Genomic DNA, 18,930 nt, shown 5'->3' on the forward strand with positions numbered 1-18,930 from the left:
GCTTGAGGAGGCTGAAGTGAGAGCTAACGTTAGTGCTAACGTTAGCATTTATAAAGGTTAAAGACTCGCAACAACTGAGGCGATTCTGTACCACTCAGGTGAGAGCCAATCAGACTCCAGCATGGCTCAAACACATGCTGTGATTTCACTACAACTGTCAGTCAAACTTTATTCATATTCTGTTAATGTCGGAAAAACACAATTTCGCAATTACAATGTTTCTGCTAACTAAGAAACTCTTACTTGAATAAGTTTGTTTGCACAATAAGTGAATAAAAAGAAATGTCGCGCCATCGTCCTCCTACTACTTCCTGTTGTCTTAGCATCAGCAGTAACTTTCGGCTGTTGATCATGTGACTGGCGGGATTTGAAAAAGTGTCTCTGTTGCGGTTTTGGGGAAGACGCTAATTTTGATATGGCCGAAAAACCACCATCATCCCAGCACAAAAACGTTCACCAGGAAAAATACATGTGTTTCCATTAAGCCGATTTATTTTTGGCATTCCAACTTTCGCAGTTTTATGGGCAGCAGAGTAGAAACAGAACTTATTAAATGCGTGTCAGACGTCTCCTTTTCTAGGACGGTTTGAACAGCTTGTGATGTTACAAAACGTTTTCCTTTATTTACTCCTAACTATAGCAGGCCACACCAGGCATGTCTGGCCACCAACCACACCACAACCCAACAAAGTCCAGTGATGTATCAAACTCTCTGCTCTGCATGTGGACCAAATACGTCTGACTGTGACTTTTCCTTCTCGGGGCTCAAATGCTTTTATCAAAGAGTGCATTTTGTAAGATGTTAAGAAAGACAAGTAGAGTTTCTGGTGGTCTTGTGTCTGAAATACAACAGATGAAGGATTTCAGTTCAACACTCATGTTTTCTAACAGCAACTTAAACACACTGGAGAAATAAGTAGGTGTTGTTCTATAGAAATAAGCTCAGACTACTTCTCTACAAATTATAAGTTTATTAGCGATTCAAATTATTCAAACACTTTAACATCATTTAATCAATAAAGTCACTAATTTAATAATCAGCTACAGTTAAGTATGAAAAAACTAAAACTGCGAAAAAGCAAAACAGTAACATGAACAAATAAGAATAAAGGCAACAAACAATAATGATGTTGCAGGTCAGTATGATCAGTATTCCTTTCATGTTAGGGTTATTGTAAATAAGGGGAAAAAAGGAGTAAATTTATGCCAAGGAATTTCAGAAATTTTCTAGTAAAAAAACGTAGAAATTTCTGAGTTTCAAAAGTCCAGGGTTTGCTAGAAAAAAAACCCCCTCAATTTTGAGATTAATTTCAGTTATTTTCTAGAAAAAAGCCCAGAAATTTCTATGTGTTAAGTGAAATATTTGATTGACTTATAAAAGCTCAAGAATTTCTAAGAGTCTTTCAGATTTACCTCAAAATGTTAGTTTTTTTTCTAGCACGTTTTCCAGTCTTCAAACTCAGACATTTTCTACAAAAACAGCAAGGAAATTTCTGAGACTAGTCTCAAAATTTCATTTTTTTTGGCAGAAATTTACTCCACACACAAAGGGACTTTTAAAGCGCCACCGATTTGATGCGTTTTTGAGAAATTTAACAAACAAAACGTAAAATCTCTGGGACAGGAGGAGCTAGATGAGAATCGTGTGACAAATCAGGAGCTTTTCAGGTGAAACGCATGAGGATGACGAGGCAGCGCAGGTGAAGAAAATGAAGATTTACCATGGTTACAATAGAAAACGGAGGCAGACAAATAACATGAGGGGAACTAAAGAGGACATAGCAGGAAAAAAAGCCGAAGGAAACCAACAGAAATGCACAAAGAACAAAACAAGAATAAACCAAGAAAGGAAATACAAAGAGGAAACTTGATCCTAGAAAAGTGCTAAAACAGACTTTTTTTTTTTTATTCTTTGTTTGCCATCACATTCCTTTCTGGAGAGTTGTCCAGTGCTGCCATCTCAGCTCACATGGCTGTCTGGGAGCAGACTGTTTCAATTTGTGGTTCTACGATGGTGAAATGAACCATCAGATGCTATCAGAACAGGGCCTTCCCTCTCTGACTTTAATTATGCCTTCAACAAAACCCCAGCTATCATCCAAACACACCTAACCCTACGCTTGCTTTGCACTTTAATACTGATAATTACACAGATTAAAGCAAACTTGATATAAATTGGAGCAGGCTTTCTTTACCGTTTAAGAGTAAATACAGGATCTCGCTTGTAACTCAGTAGAACGCCATTTAATTTAGACGTAATCAGATCTTAAAAAAACACCAAAGAGGTGCTAAAGCTAGCATTCGGCGTCATCAAGCATATGATACTCGTTTGCAGCATTTGTGTTCGACAATTCAGAAAGTATCAGGATTTATGAGGTCAGAATTACTGCCTTGTCCTGTGTCAGCACCATATCGTTCAAGTTTTTAACTCGAGATATTTACGGAAAAATAATAATATGAGAAAAGGGGGTAAAATAGGTAGTTTCTTTATTGGCGTGGTAAAATTAGAAGCTTGGTTACTGTAAAATAGCAACGCATGTGGTTGAGACGATTTTCTTGTGTTAGCGATGGCTACCTCCAAAGACAAACAAGCCAATGTTATTGTTTTTAGCACCAACATGTGTTTTTACAGGCATAGAGTACCACTTTTATATCACAACCAAGAGACAATGTTACCTTCAGTTGTTACAAAATGCTGAATGTATCAAAGATGACTTAAAGGAAATTTAAATCAACACCTTGAAATTGGTCCTCTGTCTCTTTAAGAAATTCTCGCTTTTTCTGAAATTCCACCTTCAGGAAGTCATCACAACATGGCTCCTCTGTTAACCCTTTAACACTGACAAGTAGCTCCTATAATGTGCAGTTCCATCAGGTGTGTTTGCTAATTGCTGCTGGCTAGTCTGAAGGAGCTGAGTCTGGGAGTCACGTAGCAGGGCTGCTCTGTGAGGTGGAAGCTTAGAAACATGCAGCACAGAGGAGGAGCTTCGTCCTCGAAGGCGGAGCTAGGTCCACCCAGGCGTTTTGCACAGCTGAATGGTTGCCACCGGAGATTTGAGGATTTCTTAAACATGCATAAAAGAATCAAGGTAACACCCTAGATATGCTTTTGATGAGGGAATAACATTATAACGTGATGTAAAGCTCAAATAAGTCAAGTTCAAGAGGTTTTTGTGTCGTTTCCTTCAGAGGTTTTTGATGCAGCAGGCGAGGGACTGGAGGAACAGCTCTTGGTTCGTTTGACGCCGGTATCTACACTGAAAGTGTGTGTGGCTGCAAAGTGACAAAACGTGACAAAGCGTATGAACTCATCCAGCGGTTGAGGACCAAGGGAGACAACAACAACTGCTTGTAGCCCTTCTGCGTCTGCGTGGCGAAAAAAAAACAAAAAGGTTAAAGTCAAAAACACAAAAAGACAAGTACAGTCACACTCTGCAGATCTGACAAGAGACAGCTGAATGTGTGAGAAACGATCAGAACGAGCAGAACAAAGTGGATGAGCAACCGAGTGTGACAACAGGCGACTTCTGAGTGAGAGAGGAAAAGCGACGGATGGAGATGAGGACCTAGAGGCGGACAGATAGTTCAGCAGCCTGGGGGGCTGGGCTTGGGGGGGACAGACAGAAAGAAAGAAAGAGAAAAGGGGGGAACAAGGAGATAGCAGATAGCGAGCCGGGGTGAGGGGCAGCAGATCTAAACAGACCGAGGCTCTAGTGGCTCTTCCTCTCGCTTTCATGGAGAGCCAGGAAAAGAGATTATAGCAGCCGTGCTTTTCTCCTTATGTAGGGGGGATGAAGAGGGAGGCCCACTCTTCACTTTCCCACCTCCCTCCCCTCCTCCCCCGAATGCAGGCGACACTCTCTGGTGGTACCGGCTGGACCCAAACCAGAGCGAATCATATCGCCCCGGCTGCACTCTGCCGGCGGAAGGGCGTTTGCTCCAATCAAATGCTGCCATTTCATATAGATTTGATAAAAGAGAGTGTTTTTTTTTTCTTTAAGTTTGGAGCTTTGTCATTTATCACCATGCGTGTTTGAAGGGTGGCCGCTCTCCACAGCACTCTGCTGGGACGCTTCCGGGAAGCCTCTGGAGGGCTGCGACTCACTGACGGAACAAGAGCTTTGGATGCGAGTCCCACCACCAAGTGCTAAACGCCTTTATTTTCCTCTTTTTCTCACACACACACACGCACACACACACACACACAAAGCAGCCATTAGTCTATACAATAGACAGCTCTACAGCCTCGCTCTCACTCCGTTTCTCACACGCATGACACATAGAAGCGGTGTGAGTTAATCAGACCTATAAACCCTCCTTGGCAGCGGGGAGATAAGCGCCGCGCTGCCAGGCCTGGCCCTCCAGAGAGCCGCGCTCCTCCAGCACTGCCGTGGAGCGGCCCTGATAAGGCCGGGGAGTGCGGGATAACACCCCACAACCCTCCCTCCCTCCCTACCCCGGAGAGGGATGCACGCCCGCGCTCCTCTCAGCATCAGTTAGCCCAAATTCCCAGGAAAAGCCAATAAGCGCCAATCGTCCGTCGCCATCAGGTGTTATTAACGTCACCTCCGAGCCTGCAGGTGCGTGAACTGGGTGTGTGTGTGTGTGTGTGTGTGTGTGTGTGTGTGTGTGTGTGTGTGTGTGTGTGTGTGTGTGTAGGCAACGTTGTGAAAACACATGGTTAATTGCTAATGCAGTGGATAGCGTGATAAAAAGCGATCAGTCAGGTTTTAACAGCATCTGGGAATCATAACGTACCACGCATAAATGAGATCTCCCTTTAAGGTGCACGTGGAAGCTAATTAGCAACTGTTTTATCAGTTTTTCTCCCCCCCATCCTATCAGTAAACACTTCTTAAGAGACTTCAGCATAATCCTACAAAACTGAACTTTCTTACCTTAAAGTACCAAGAGTCGACACACTTCCTCCCTGTCTGTTTGGTGATTTAAAAAAAAGACCTGCCATGTTGGTTTTCACAGATGCTGGTGCGCTCGTGGAGGGTTATTTCAGATCAAAAGACATAATTGGGGCAGTGATAGAATGCTTGGAAGGAATAGCAGCCGTACAACATCTCCTCCAGTACTTTCAGAAAGCACTAAAACACTGATCACGTAGCCAAGCAGCTTTGATGGTCATTGTGCGTAGAAATCCTGTTCTTCAATCAAACACACATCACTCAAAAAACCAGCAGGGGCAAATTCAGTCTAATGCCTTAAAGAATGAAATGTTAACAAAATCACCAGTGGCACAATTATAAATGGCTTACAGGTGCACCAGTATGACAATTTCGGCTAATATCAATATCTGATATTTATATTTTAACTGATATTTGCCAGTGTTATACATGCATTTCTCTACCGTTTTGACCTGTGGAAAAAAAAACTTACCACATCGCTGTGCTTCATCACATTCACAAATGTAGTGGTGGGCACGTTTCTGCTAATGTGGTATAAGTGGAGCTAATTTTTTGTCAAGCACTTTTGCTAACATTGAAAGAGTTTAGTGTACTTAGAGTCAGCCTGTCAGTTTCCGAAACTACGCAAAAAAACAAAAAAACTTCATAAAAGCGCACACAGGGTCAGTGTGGCTGCCAGGACTGTGTAGAGGGTAAAAAGCTTGCGGGGTCCAATGAACCCCATCTGATAGGACTGCGGGAAGTTTAACTGAGTTATACCGATTATGGTTACTAACATCAGCTGGTAATGATACCATCTTTTGTTAACAGGCATGCAACCAGTATCTCCTTATACCAATTTAAGAGCTCTGATCTTCTTATTTAGCTAGCCCAACAGGTTTTCTAGAGGATTTAGGTCTGAGGACTGAAAGCATAGAAGAACCTTCTCCATCGTACCCAATAGTGTCAAGAGGGTCCTTTCCACACAATCATGTGGAAACCACTTGGAGTGTTTACAGCTGAAGAAGCTCAGTCTTAGTCTTATCTGACCAAAGGATTCCAGTTTAGACTTTGTAACATTTAAACTCCACATGTTTACATTTGTGGGCTGGCATTTAGATGATGGTTGTTATGGAGACCTTATGAGGCCAAGATGTCACACTTTGCAGCAGGCATCCAAACACTGAACTTTGGAGGATTATTCCACTCCCTTACAATCCTGCTCACTTGTGGCGTACATGAACAATCATCCCAATTAGTGGCCAGCGTCTTAAAGAAACAGGCCTCGGAGTCGCATCATATTTAAACCCCACAAACACAGAACATTGTTCATTTCTAATAAGAAGAAAAACTCTCACCCAGTTCAAAAAATCAAGTAAAGCTACACAAATTGCTTCAGCTACTACATAAAAATTATTACTCAAAATGGCAAAAAAATAACTAAGGAATAAGACAAACAAACTATATATATGTGTGTATATATATATATATATATATATATATATATATATATATATATATATATATATATATATATATATATATATGTGTGTATATTTATTTCTTTATTAGGTTTTACATTTATACCATTGTTGAAAAACATGCATATGTGTGGCTGTGTGACATTAACATGATTATCTAGGGTGCACAACATTTTCCGGGAGTGGCCGAGGGCCCCTCTGGCCCCCCTTATTCAGACACCACTGTAGGAAGAAGACTTTTTTTTTTCTCCCAGACTTTGACGTAGGCGTCGCTTGGGGTGCCAACAGATTTGTCCAAGCCAGTATCTACATGTGAGTTGAAGCTGAATAGAGGTGAAATTGACAATAAATGCAGCAGCCATTAAATAAATTGACAGAATAAAAAATTCTAAAGAAAAAAAGCAGTTAGAGTAAATTATGATATATATTTATATATAAAATTGACTTTAGCCTATTCTGGACTGTTTCAGGAGCTAACTACTCTTCATTATTATTATGAGCCCCATTAGAGATGTTTTTCTTGGTTCTTAATCTTAATTTTAGCCTCTTAAATATAACCATGATTACCTCAGACCACAGTGGCACCATCCAGACATTGGTTGCAGGTTCAAATGTGTCTGGATTCAAACCCAAAGAGAGAGAAAAAAAAAGGTTGTGGCGCAGGAGCCGGGTTCCAGTGGCCCTGCCAAGGTCAGCATTCCTCTCTGAGCTGTTGTCGGGCGGAACTTTTGTTTCTCTGTTTAGTGTAAACCTCCGAGGCCGAGACAGCAGCTACATATTTACCCCGGAGCAAAGACACGAAGGACGCTTAGATGTTTAAACACAAGAATTTCCTGCATCACCTTTTGCTTTTTGTTGTTTTTTAAATTCATGCTTCTCTTGTTTCAACATAGAATGGTGCACTATAAGTAAAAAAAAAAAAAAAAAAGGATTTTGGAGGATATGAAATATCAGCCATGAAAAGTTCTTAAAAATTTAAATCGAGCACATTAGAGTTTTTTTTTTTAATATAATGTTCATTAATATCTAAACACTACCAATATTAGCTACTTTATTTTGGTAGCATGTCCAACCTAAACATTTTGGTTGGATATTAGCATTTAATGTGGTGTTCAGGCAATAACTCTGAGGCTGATATGTTTATGTGGTTTGTGTTATGAATTAATATGTCAACTTAGAACTAAAAGACTGTGTTTGAGAAAGTTTCTGGGTTGGGACAAGGATCCAAGTTTTAACGATGGCTTTTGAGTCGAACTTGCCAGCAAGTTGAAAAGAAACAAAAACTAACAATTGCTTCATAATTAAGCCATTAAATAGTTCTAAACTTTTTTTTATTTTTTAGAAATTTTATAACTTTTTAGAAAGACACTCTTTTCTGTGACAACCACAGCCGAGTTGGAGTTTCACAACATTTCAGGGACATTTCCTGACGTCACAAATCGTAGAAACTTTTCAAGAATTTAACTAAGTTAGTTCAGTAAGTACTTTTTTTTGTTTGTTTTTACACAGAAATATTCATTCGAATCTACACCAATAAAATGTATGTATTCTTTTAAAATCAGTTTCAATGAATCAGTTCTAAAAATTAGTCTGATCCAATTTGTTCCTGGCCAAAGAGTTACTTGTCCTGTCAGTTACAAAAAAAAAGACAAAAAGTGGCGCAGTTAGCAAACAGAAGATCAACACAAACACGCAGGCATGTTTAGATAAACGAGACTAACAGAAAAATATATAATAATAATAATAATAATAATAATAATAATAATAATAATAATAATAGCAGTTAAAAAAATGACGAAGAAAGTCTGCGATCAGTACGTAAACCAGAGTTACAGAATGGGGTCAGACATGTGCCACGTCTCTCCAGCTTTTTATCGTTGTGCTTTTGGAATAACAATAAGACGAAATGCTAGATCGACTCGTTTAAAAAAGAGGAAATGCGGCTCGTGGCGGGCAGCAACATGGCGGCCGCACACGGAGCTCATTAGGAGCGGAAAGGCGCGAGCCAGCTTGTTTTCTCCCACAGAGGCCCCGCAGCTGCAGGCCGCACACTGAAACGGAAAGGAAAGGCCCCACGCCCTCACACACACATTAATATTGACTAACCTAAATTATTCATTGCGTCTAATAAAAATAGCTGCAAATCAGAGTAGCCGAAAGCAACGAAATACCTGGACGGCAGCAAACGCATTCAGATAAACAGATGTGAAAATGACTGAAAGTCTGAGTCCTAAAAAAACATAAAGTGAATATTTCGTGTTAGAAAATACAAAAAAATTTTCCACAGGATCGAGCTGTGTAATTTTTCTTTTATTTCATTTTTATTATTTTTATTTATGTGGCGTTTTATGTGTTGTTTTTTATATATATATATATATATATATATATATATATATATATATATATATATATATATATATATATATATATATATATATATACACACACACACACACTTCTAGCCTAAACTGTTAGGGTAGCTTTATAAAATGTGTTTCTAAATACGTTTACTGACATTTGTTAGGCTCATTTGTTGTTAAAATTATATTGGAAACAAAAAACAACAACAACAAAACCCAGTTTGGAATCAGCTTCAAACATTTAAGTTTGCCATGGCAACATGAATAAAACAAGAAAAAACGCCATTAAATAATTTATTTGTTATTTGTTGATATTAATAATACAAAACCTGTTTTATGTTTCATGTTCATGCAGATATGCTGTTTGGTACAAATAACTTATATGATTCTACTTAATATTTATTTATTTATTTACATAACGTTTGCAAAGAAAAATATTTTTAAACGTTTTTTCAGTTTTCTTTTGCTGTTTCAGTAAACCTGGCAGCAGCATCATTGTCGCTATATGACGTCGGCGGTTGCGCACGTGCGTAAAAAGTGCTGTATTTTCCATAAAAGGTAAAGGGAGAAAAAATCCAGCGCTTCGATTTGGTGATTTATTCATGCATACAGCATTGGACGGTAGCTCTCTCTCTGCGTAAATTCTTCCTAATTTCCCCAGCTACTTTTTTTTTTTCTTTCTTGGGCTATTTGTGATGAATTAATATCGTGTTTTACCAGAGGCGCTGTTCTCCTGCCAGGATTTGCGCACCTGCGCATACACTAGCATACTTGCGCCTCTAACTTCTTGCCCAGACTGCTCGCTGTATTCGTGACCAAATAAAACACATGGTTGGAACGAGGCGGGGCTGTTTTGTTAGGATTTGGTTCAGATGGACTCCTGGTCCCCGCAGTATGACTTTGCAGGGTTGGCTGTGTGTAAAAATGCTGCAAAAAAAAAACAAAAACTAAATTAATCAGAAAAGTATTTTAAATAAACACTCAAATTATTAAAATATGCTATATAATCAAGTCAACGGATTGTGCATTTTTTTTTCTTGCTAAAGTTAAGCAAATTACTCCACCTGTAAAAAGTTTAATTAATGATGAAAATAACTGTTATCTGCACTGAAAAATACATTTTGGAAGGTGTTAATGTTTCCCTATAAAATAAAAATGATTCAGGCACATCAGTACACGTAGTGTGGTGTGGTTCATTTCAATCAACAATGACTTAATTTTGCTAACAAATCCAGCCAAAATGTATGTTGGTTCAGCCCACCTTAACTACATGGTATCCGCTAGGGCTAAAGTCAAACTTGCTAGCAAAATGTTTCATCCTTTCATATTAAAAGAAGCAAAAATAAAGAATTGGTTTACGGTTAAAAAGGTTAATAATTTAGTAACAAACATTTTAACCACATTCTACAAAAGGAGGTATGTTGGTCGTAACCCTGACAACCACCACTAAGATATGCTGTTTATTAGCAGTTAGCGAAAGCCTAGCTTGTTAACAGGTCAGAGTTTATCATTTGGGGAAATGATTACCAACAGTCACACGGCTCTGCTTAGCGACACTATTTTGATGTATTCATTTATAACATAAGCCACATATCAGCCTTGCCGTTCTGCTGTTGGGCATCATGTACTATGATTGAGAATAGCTGCTAATATGCTAATGAAAAATTTCAGATGAGTTTTGTTCCAAAAACAAGCTAATGTGGGACTTGAATAATTCAAGTTAATATTTAATATTCTCAAAATTTCATTTTTATAGTGTAAGCATCTCAACCCTGCAGGGAAAATGTTGAATGAAGAATATATTTTAAAAAATAAACATTTCATCAAGGTTTGATTAAAAAAACTGTTCCATTTTAAAAATCTGTAAAATTTTACTGATTCAGTTGAAAGAGTAGAAAAAATACATATACTTGGAATTTCGCGTGTTTTAGCTGTGAACTTGAAATTTCCACCCAAATTTATTGAACAAAACCGACAAAATAAAATAAAACCCCTCCCCCCCCCCCCCCATGCAGTTTTATTGGTTAAATTCTAACAGCTTGTTTTATCAGCGTGTTTCAGCTCAGAGGGTTGATCCGCTCAGTTCAGTGGCTCTTTATGTTACAAGTTAGTTTGCTCAGGTTTGCAAAAGAAAACCATTTCTCCCACAACCTGCGTCTCCCCTCCTCCGCGCGGCTCCCTCCCTCTCTCCCCCCTGCCGTCGGCCCCGAGCTGCCCCTACACTGTAGCCGGTGAGAGCCTCTAATCCCCTGCGTCCACGGTTTACTCTGAGCCCGTATTTAATTCCTCTAAACCCCCAGCTGCCGCCCTGCTTACTCACTGAACGCGACAGACTGCGGACCGCTGCGGTTATTAATAATTCACCAGCCTCCTCTGCTCTGCTCTCCTCTACGCGCGCAGCGCCGCTCCGCTTCTCCGGCCGCGGCCGCGGGACATACCGCAACGCTCCCTCTTTCCTTCCCCCTGGTTGGCTGCCTGCGTGCGTGCGTGCAGCCGCGCCGTGTTTTTTCCCCCCTTACTTTCCTGCACTTTGTTTACTCGATTTCAGCTGCTCGGTGTCACTCACACGCCGCGGTCACGTCTCCGTCGACTAGAAACAGGCTGCGAGCCCGCTCCGATGTCTATGATTTCGGGACGGAGAGGTCGGTCTGCCCGCGGACTCTGAGGGAACAGGTGGAGGAAGAACTGCACGCTTTCAGATCAGCACACACACAAAAAAAAGAAAGGAAAGAAAGGAAAATGCCGAGGGATTGAGTGCATGCATGAAGGGAGAGAAAAGCCTCCGAATCTGCAGGAGCAACAGCTGATCGAGTGAGCGCGGAGAGAGAGAGGGAGAGAAGGCTACTTACTGTCCGCCTCCACCGCCTCGGGGCTCGTGACGGCGGCCGGGTCGGCGGTCGCTGCGTTCCGCTGCCGGGGGACCGACGGAGGTTCGATCATCGCGCTCAGCTGGGAGTTGGAATGTGATAGGAAAACAGAGGAGCTGAAAGCGAACAGAAAGAAACTCTCCGGACGAAGAAAGCCGGTTCGGATAAGTAACGAGAGGGGGGGAAGTTGACCCGCAGACCCGTAGAATGTTTACCGGGCAGCAGGCCGAGCATTAGGCCCAGCAGAACAAGAACCAGGCACTTTTCTATCTTCCACCTTTTTTTCTCTCTTTTTTCCTGGAAGCTGAACTTTGGAAAGTGGAAAATGGCTCTTTGAGAGTGTTGGCACATTTCCCCTCACCACAATGGTACGTGCTGTGTAAACTAATAATTAGCTCATTTTTCTGCACTTTATTGTACTTTTACAATTTTGAAATATAAAAATCCAGATCATTCTTGTGTGCCAAGCCCCCCCTTCCCTCCCCCTGGCCCTCCACCCCCAGCACCCTCATCGTCATGCAAAACTGAATTAAAAAAAAAAAAAAAATTCCAAACTTTTTCCCAAATCAGTGTCCAAGCAGCCCACCCAGAGCTGTTTCATCCACACTGAGAACCTGACTCCTGTCATAGAGGAGTCCTACAAGCGAGACAGTTTGCGCTATTTATAGCCATACATATATATGAAGCGCACTATTGCGTGTCATGCAGAGTGAGGAAAGATGGGCTTAGGTTACAATGTGCTACGTGAGGGGGCCCCTAGTTTGGAAAACTTATATAAAAGATGGGCTATTCTGCCCTGCGCCAGTTTGACTTGCACGTAATTACGCACAGCGCTTGGGACTTTTTTTTTTTTTTTACCTGTCAGAGACCGGCACCTGGCATAATGATTTTTATTTTGAATTTTTTTGTCATACATTTCTAAAACTTACTTAAGAGTCGTGCACAATAAAGTGCACACAGCCTGAACTTCTATTTTTATCAACTCATTAAAATGAGTTTTATGAATCCTGTCATAAACTGGGGCAAAGTAGTGGATAATTGTGAAATGTAAGGAAAATAAATGCTTTGCTAATTTTTTTATTTCGCCAATAACAATCATAAGCACTCACAGCTGCAGGTCTAAAAATCATTTAAGTTCAGTCAGTTTGGATAGAAAGCACCTACAAACATCAACTTCCCAGTCTTGCAAACAGATTCTTAATCAAATTTAGGTCTGGACTTTGACTGGGACACTCTAAGTCATGAATATACTTTGTTCTAAGTCATGGCTGTATGCTTTAGGTTGGTTGCCTTCCAGGAAATTGAGCTTCCTGGTCTTGGGTGATGATTTTATCAAACAGGTTTTCAACCAAAACTTCCCATCAACTCTGACCGGCTCTCCTGTCCATGCTGCAGAAAATCTTTGTTTCTGCCATTACCGTGTTCCACTATGGGGATTGTGTGTTCAGGATGATGTTTGTTGTTAGTTCTCTTCCACAGCGTTTTGCATGAAGGTCAGAAAGTTCTGTTGGTCATCTTATTATTATTACTCTTCCATAAGGGTTTAAACAATTGTCCTGTGGTTTAGGAAGGCGACTGATTGTGTCTCTTCCCATTTTTACGACAGCGATCTGAACAGAGTTTTGTTAGATGTTCAAAGCAGATATAGTTTTATAACCTAACCCTACATAAGACATCATTCTACCTGTCTGGTGTTTCTTGGTCTTCATATTGCTGTTTGTTCACTCATTTTCTCTAACACACGTTGATTTAAGGAACACACATTTACACTAGGCTAGTTTGTTCACTGGGTTCCATTCATATTTTAAAAGGGTGATATTATTTGAAATTTTTTTTAAAGGTTTACGTCATGTTATAATGTTATTCCCTCTTCAAGAAAGTGTGTTTCTTTGATTCTACCAGGCATGTTTGAGAAATCCTGTAATCTCCCATGGCAACCATTCAGCTGTGCAAAATGCCTTGTTGAAGCTAGCTACGCCGTAAAGGCGAAGCTCCTACTTGGAGCTGCAGCTTCCAAGCCGCTCGCCAACAACTCCCCCTCTCAGCTCCTTCAGACTAGCCAGCAGCAATTAGCAGACACCTGGTGGAACTGTGCACCTGCTGAGCTCGTTATGCTAGCTACTTCTCAGTGCAACGCTGGTAAAAACATTACTAAAGGGTTAACACAGGTGCGATGCTTTGATGACTTCCTGAAGGCGGAGTTTCAGAAAGACCAGGAATTTTTAAAGAGACAGAGGCCCAATTTCATGATGTTAAATTACAAGGTAAAATTTATTCTATGTTTTATTTGATATATTGAGAATATATCAACTGACGGTAACATAATTACTTGATTGTGGTATGTGCCTGTTCTGCCCCTTTAAAATAATGCGTCCTTTGTAATGTCTGAAAAAAGACAAATAATACCACATTCTGTGGTTTATCACATATAATACATTAAAGTTTATAGTTGGAATGTGACAAAATATAAACTATTTAAAGGGTGTTTTATAAAATATTTTTCGTCTTAATATTCTGTTTTATAGGATACATTGTGAGCAGATATTCAAATATTCAGAGAACATCCTTTTTGCTTTTCCATTTATTAGTAAAAAAAAAAAAAAAAAAAAAAAAACTCTGCTCAGGCAAAACTCTCATATCTGGCTAGAACATATCCTTGACCCTCAGACGGACTCGTTCCTGGCATGAAATGAGTCGAGTCAGGCAGTAGTTAGAGGAACCTCCCACATACAACCTTGAAGCCGCTGCGATACCAGGGAGGGATCTTATTTGCACATGAATATGGAAGATTATTAGGATGAATAATTATTTGTTTATGAGCATCCTCGCTTGGCGTGGCAGTCGCCCAAGAAAGCTCATCAGTTAAAAATGATACAGAATTCAGGACAGGCCTCACATGGGATTATCTCCACTTGTTATTCTCCTACTTCCAGCTCCTCTTTATTTAGTTATTTAATTATTATTATTATTTTTATAGACATGCTGGGTGGTAAAGTTGTGCCAAAACATTCCAGCTGTACGTCGGTTTAGTCAGAGATGCACTGGAGGCAGCCTGTCAATCAGTGTCGAGATGAATCCGTTTTGCCCGTGATGACAAAGGTCCGACCCGCGTTTGCATACAGGATCATTATCTGAGACATTAGCAAGTTCTAGATGTTATCTTTGTAATTGCCGCAAGGTAAACAGAAAGTGGTTTCTGTAAACCATCAGAGGTAATTATGATCTTTTAAGTCGCAAATGTACATAAATTAGATCTTGGATTTGGTTTATTCTCTTTTAAACATCGAGGTAAATGACGCGCTGATGTTGAGTTTGCCTTTAATGCAAGATAAAAGGGAAAAATACATAACTAATCCTGTAGTTTTCTTTAAAAGTGATATTCAGTGTGTGTGTGTGGGTGTGTGTGCGTATGTGTGTGTGTGCACATGTGTGTGTGTGTTTGTGTGTGTGTGTGTGTATAGTGGTCCATGGTCCATATGATGCTCAGGCTGGAGGTTCTTTCAGTCGTGTGTGTCTCGGTTTTGGCCGTTTTGCTGCCTGTGATGTCATCCCTCACTGTATATACAGAATATGATGCCGTTCTGTTTGTTCTGGCCCCGACGTCTCCTTGGAAAAATAAATAAGGCCCAAAGCCGGCTGGAATAGCTTATGTGGCGTGTAGCTTAAAGATGGAAAGTCTGATATAAGCTCAAACGGCACAAATCTCAGGATGGTGAGATCAGACCGCCTTGTAAGGTTGATTGGTTTTGAGATAATCAACTGGGTATTTTTTTTGGATTTCACTTGGAAGTCACATAAGGAATCACCCTTGATGAAGTTTATAGGTTGATACGGTGACAAAATTCCTATGAAGTTTGCAAAGTAATCTCCAGTTGTTGGATTGGACAGGATTCAGAGGGTTTTTCTTTTAAAGAGCCACAATTTGTTTGTCTCGTTTGTGACTTGATCTGAAAGAACTCAGTGAAGTTTTGTTCACTTGAATTTAATTTTTTGAAGAAATCAAGCCCAGATATTTTACTGATCAATTCACTTCCATTCAAAAATACTTTTTTGATCCCAAAGGAAAAATGACATATGTTGTTGTTTCAAAGAGTTGTTGAAGTCGCTGATAGCTGTGGGTAAGAAGGTTCTGCTGTAGCAGGTCATGAAGAAGATGCTCAGGATTGTCCATAATTGTCTTGATTTCACATAAAATTCTCCAGAGGTTCCACAGTCATCCCCAGAACAGAACCAGCCTTCTTTATCGGGTTGTTGAACCTTTTTATGTCCCTGGTTCTGATGCTGCTGCCCCAACAGATGACGGAAGAAGAGGTGACCCTCTCAGCAGCAGACTTATAGAGGATCTGCAGCATCTTGCTGCAAACCTTGAAGGATCTTAGCTTCCTCAGGAAGTCCAGTCTGCTCTGTCCCTTCTTATAAACGGCTTCCCTGTTGTGTTTCCAGTCCAGTCTGTTGTCCTGATGAACACTGAGGTATTTATATTCGTCAACCACCTCCACTTCTCCTCTCATGATGGAAGTAGGCTATGATTTAACCCTTCTTTGTTTTGCTTACATTCAAAATGGCATGATTGTTCCCACACCGTGACACAAAGCACTCCGCCAGATCTCTGTACTCAGCCTCTAGTCCATCTCTGATTCACCTGACAACTGCAGTCATCTGAGTATTTCTGTAAATGACAGGAGTCTGTTTTGTCCTAGAAGTCTGAAGTGTACGAAATGACGAGTCATGGTGAGAGTACAGTCTCCTGTGGTGCTCCTGTGTTACTGATCACTTGATTAGATCCACAGTCCTTCAGCCTCACAAACTGTGGTCTGTTTGTGAGGTTGTCATAGATCCAGGTGATGGTGGAGGCATCTACCTGTGTTTCTGGAGTTTGTGACAAAGCAAATCAGGGTGAATTGTATTCAATGCACTGATGAAATCAAAGGACACGATCCTCACAGTGCTGCCCTGTTAGTCCAGATGACAGTGGGTTTGTTGAAGGAACTCCACATAAGCAAACTGCAGGGCGTCCTGAGATGTGCCCATTTCTTACCCAGGCGATCTCTCCAGGACCTGCTGCAGCGTTTTAAGGTTACAGACAGGAGATCTTGTTAAAGCTTTAATGTGTACGAAACAGAAAGACTGGCAGAATGATTTTGGTTTGAATACAGGTGCTGTAGCAGTGCTACACTTTAGTAAATTAAACATTTAGTCTTATTTTATATGGCTCAAACTCAGTCCAATACTACTTTTGATTATGCTTCATTTTTGTTATTAATTTCTCAAATGAATTGGTTAAGGCGCATTTGACTGCATTCCGCTGTCTGTTAACGTTGTCAACTTAATTTGTGAAGGTGTTGGTGTCTTCTTACTTAAAACTGGGTTGAAAAATCACAACAATACGTGCATGTCCTCCGTTTGCTCTCCTCTTTTTAGGCTTTAATTAGGAAGGAGAGCCAACAGCATTATTTATTAAATAAAGCTTGCCAGCTATTTATCGCTGGGAACCCCCCCCCCCAAAAATCATTAGCATATTTGTTCCATTTTCAGCTGTTTTCCGAGTGTTCGGAACCAGGTTTAGCATTCTTGATAACACAGCAACGAATGGATCATACCAACCCAAATGCTGGAAAAAGAAACAACCAGTGGCGAGCCCCGAAAACCCACAAACAGATTCTTGCGAAGCACACACACACACACACACACACACACACACACTCTTCTAATTACTGCACCCGCAGCCCCACCCCTCCCACCATGTCTCCTCATATTCTGCACCTCCTGAGATGCAGGTGTAAAATATCACATTTTTCCAGCATTTCTCCCTGAGGTGACGCTGGCTTGGACTCACACAACGTAAATTTCCCCTTTCAAATTCTGCAGCACATTTTTTTTTCTACAAACAAGTTCCCCCCCTTTCCCTCTCCCTCTCCCCAGCCCTCCTACTCTTTGATGTGCCTGCCACATCTGCACAGGTCTGTTAGCTCGTTACCAGGTGAAAAACGAGGATACAATTAAGGGCTGAATGTAACGGGACTTGGGTCGGTTATCTTCCTCGGCGGAGGAAAGCCTCTGATGCTCCAGAAACCGTTGGTCGTGTCGATGCTGCTAATGGTTAGGATGGTACGGCGGAGTGATGAGAAGGCTATTAATCAGCGACTGTGAAGATACCCGCCTCTCCTGCACGGATCAGAAATGTGGAGACCCAGGTGGTTTCTGTCCTTGTGTTTCGGTGCGGAGAAGACAATAAGCGAGACAGGGAAAGGCGGGAATTATGTATATGTGTTCCAATTAATCCATTTGAAAGCGAGCCAACCCTCGGCACCGAGCCCTCCTCTCCAGATCTGACTTATTGTGTTTCTGGTTGTTGGAGGAAAACCGAACAGACACTGTTGAGAAAAGGTGCTGTGCAGGTCAGGTTCTTATTCACAAAACCACTACTGAGGTCGCCTCAAGCTATTGAGAAGTAGCTCGTTTTAACTTGATTTGATTCCTCAACCTGCAGAATCCCAACAAATTCTGTGGCAGTGTCCTAAAATACAGCTCCTTTCGGAAGCTTTCACAGCCCTTGAGCTCTTCCAGTTGTTCTGTGAAGACTTCAGAGGTTTCTTAGGGTGTGTTTACATGAGACCGCTGCCTGGAAACTGCTGGTATTTTCGGATGTTGTTTGGGAAAGTGTTCCACGTTCAAACGGCATCACCAAGACACCTTGAGTCAGCGCTGTTATTTTAGCATGTCATTGAATGCTAATGCACTTTTGACCCTTAGCTTCTACCTCATTGTAAATAGTAAGCCAATGCTCCAATTAGCTTTAGAATGCTAATGTCGTTCATTGGACATTAGCACTCCAATGAGCAAAATGCTAATGTGACACATGTATTCCTTATCAGAAGTTATTTTAAACTGAACAGGCTAAGTAGCACAACGTAGCACAATGCTATCCACCATTGTTTTATAGTTATCTGCAGACGTAGAATAAACCCAACAGTCATGTGTCCTGCGCATGTGCACTTTTGCTCCTGTGGAGTACTTCACACTCTGAGACCTGATTTCAAAAAGTACTGGTGTGAGAGACTCCGGTCACTTCTATCGTGTGGATTGCAACAAGTCGTGGAGTCTAGACTCCAAAATAACAACCCACGATTTCAGCATATTACAAGAAGTGGTTATTCCGTGATCCAGAAATGGAAACGCTACGGAAAAACACAAGCTACCTCAGGAGGTCCTGCAGAGATCAGCAGATTCTGGACAGATTCTTGAACCTGTCCAGTTGACAGGCTTGAGAATCTGTCATCTGGACAACTAGTGGTTGTCTACTCAACAAATCTGGTCACTATTCAAG

General features: G+C 40.9%; 1 protein-coding gene across 6 annotated transcripts in view; it reads left to right on the forward strand.

Annotated features, from left to right (window-relative positions):
- The first annotated feature begins 11,137 nt into the window (after positions 1-11,137).
- The window catches only part of nfixb (nuclear factor I/Xb), a 197,180-nt gene continuing 189,387 nt past the window's right edge, over positions 11,138-18,930 (forward strand). The window contains exon 1 of one of the 6 annotated variants that reach the window (XM_015034116.1): positions 11,138-11,971. In XM_015034116.1, coding sequence (XP_014889602.1) covers positions 11,969-11,971 — 3 coding nt within the window. In that variant the 5' untranslated portion in view covers positions 11,138-11,968. The remainder of the gene's footprint in view (positions 11,972-18,930) is intronic. The other 5 variants (XM_015034119.1, XM_015034122.1, XM_015034127.1 and 2 more) reach the window with 5 other exon arrangements.

This window comes from Poecilia latipinna, unplaced genomic scaffold, assembly GCF_001443285.1.
Source record: "Poecilia latipinna isolate Pla-1442-1.1 unplaced genomic scaffold, P_latipinna-1.0 Scaffold288, whole genome shotgun sequence".
NCBI classification, from domain to species: Eukaryota; Metazoa; Chordata; class Actinopteri; order Cyprinodontiformes; family Poeciliidae; genus Poecilia; species Poecilia latipinna.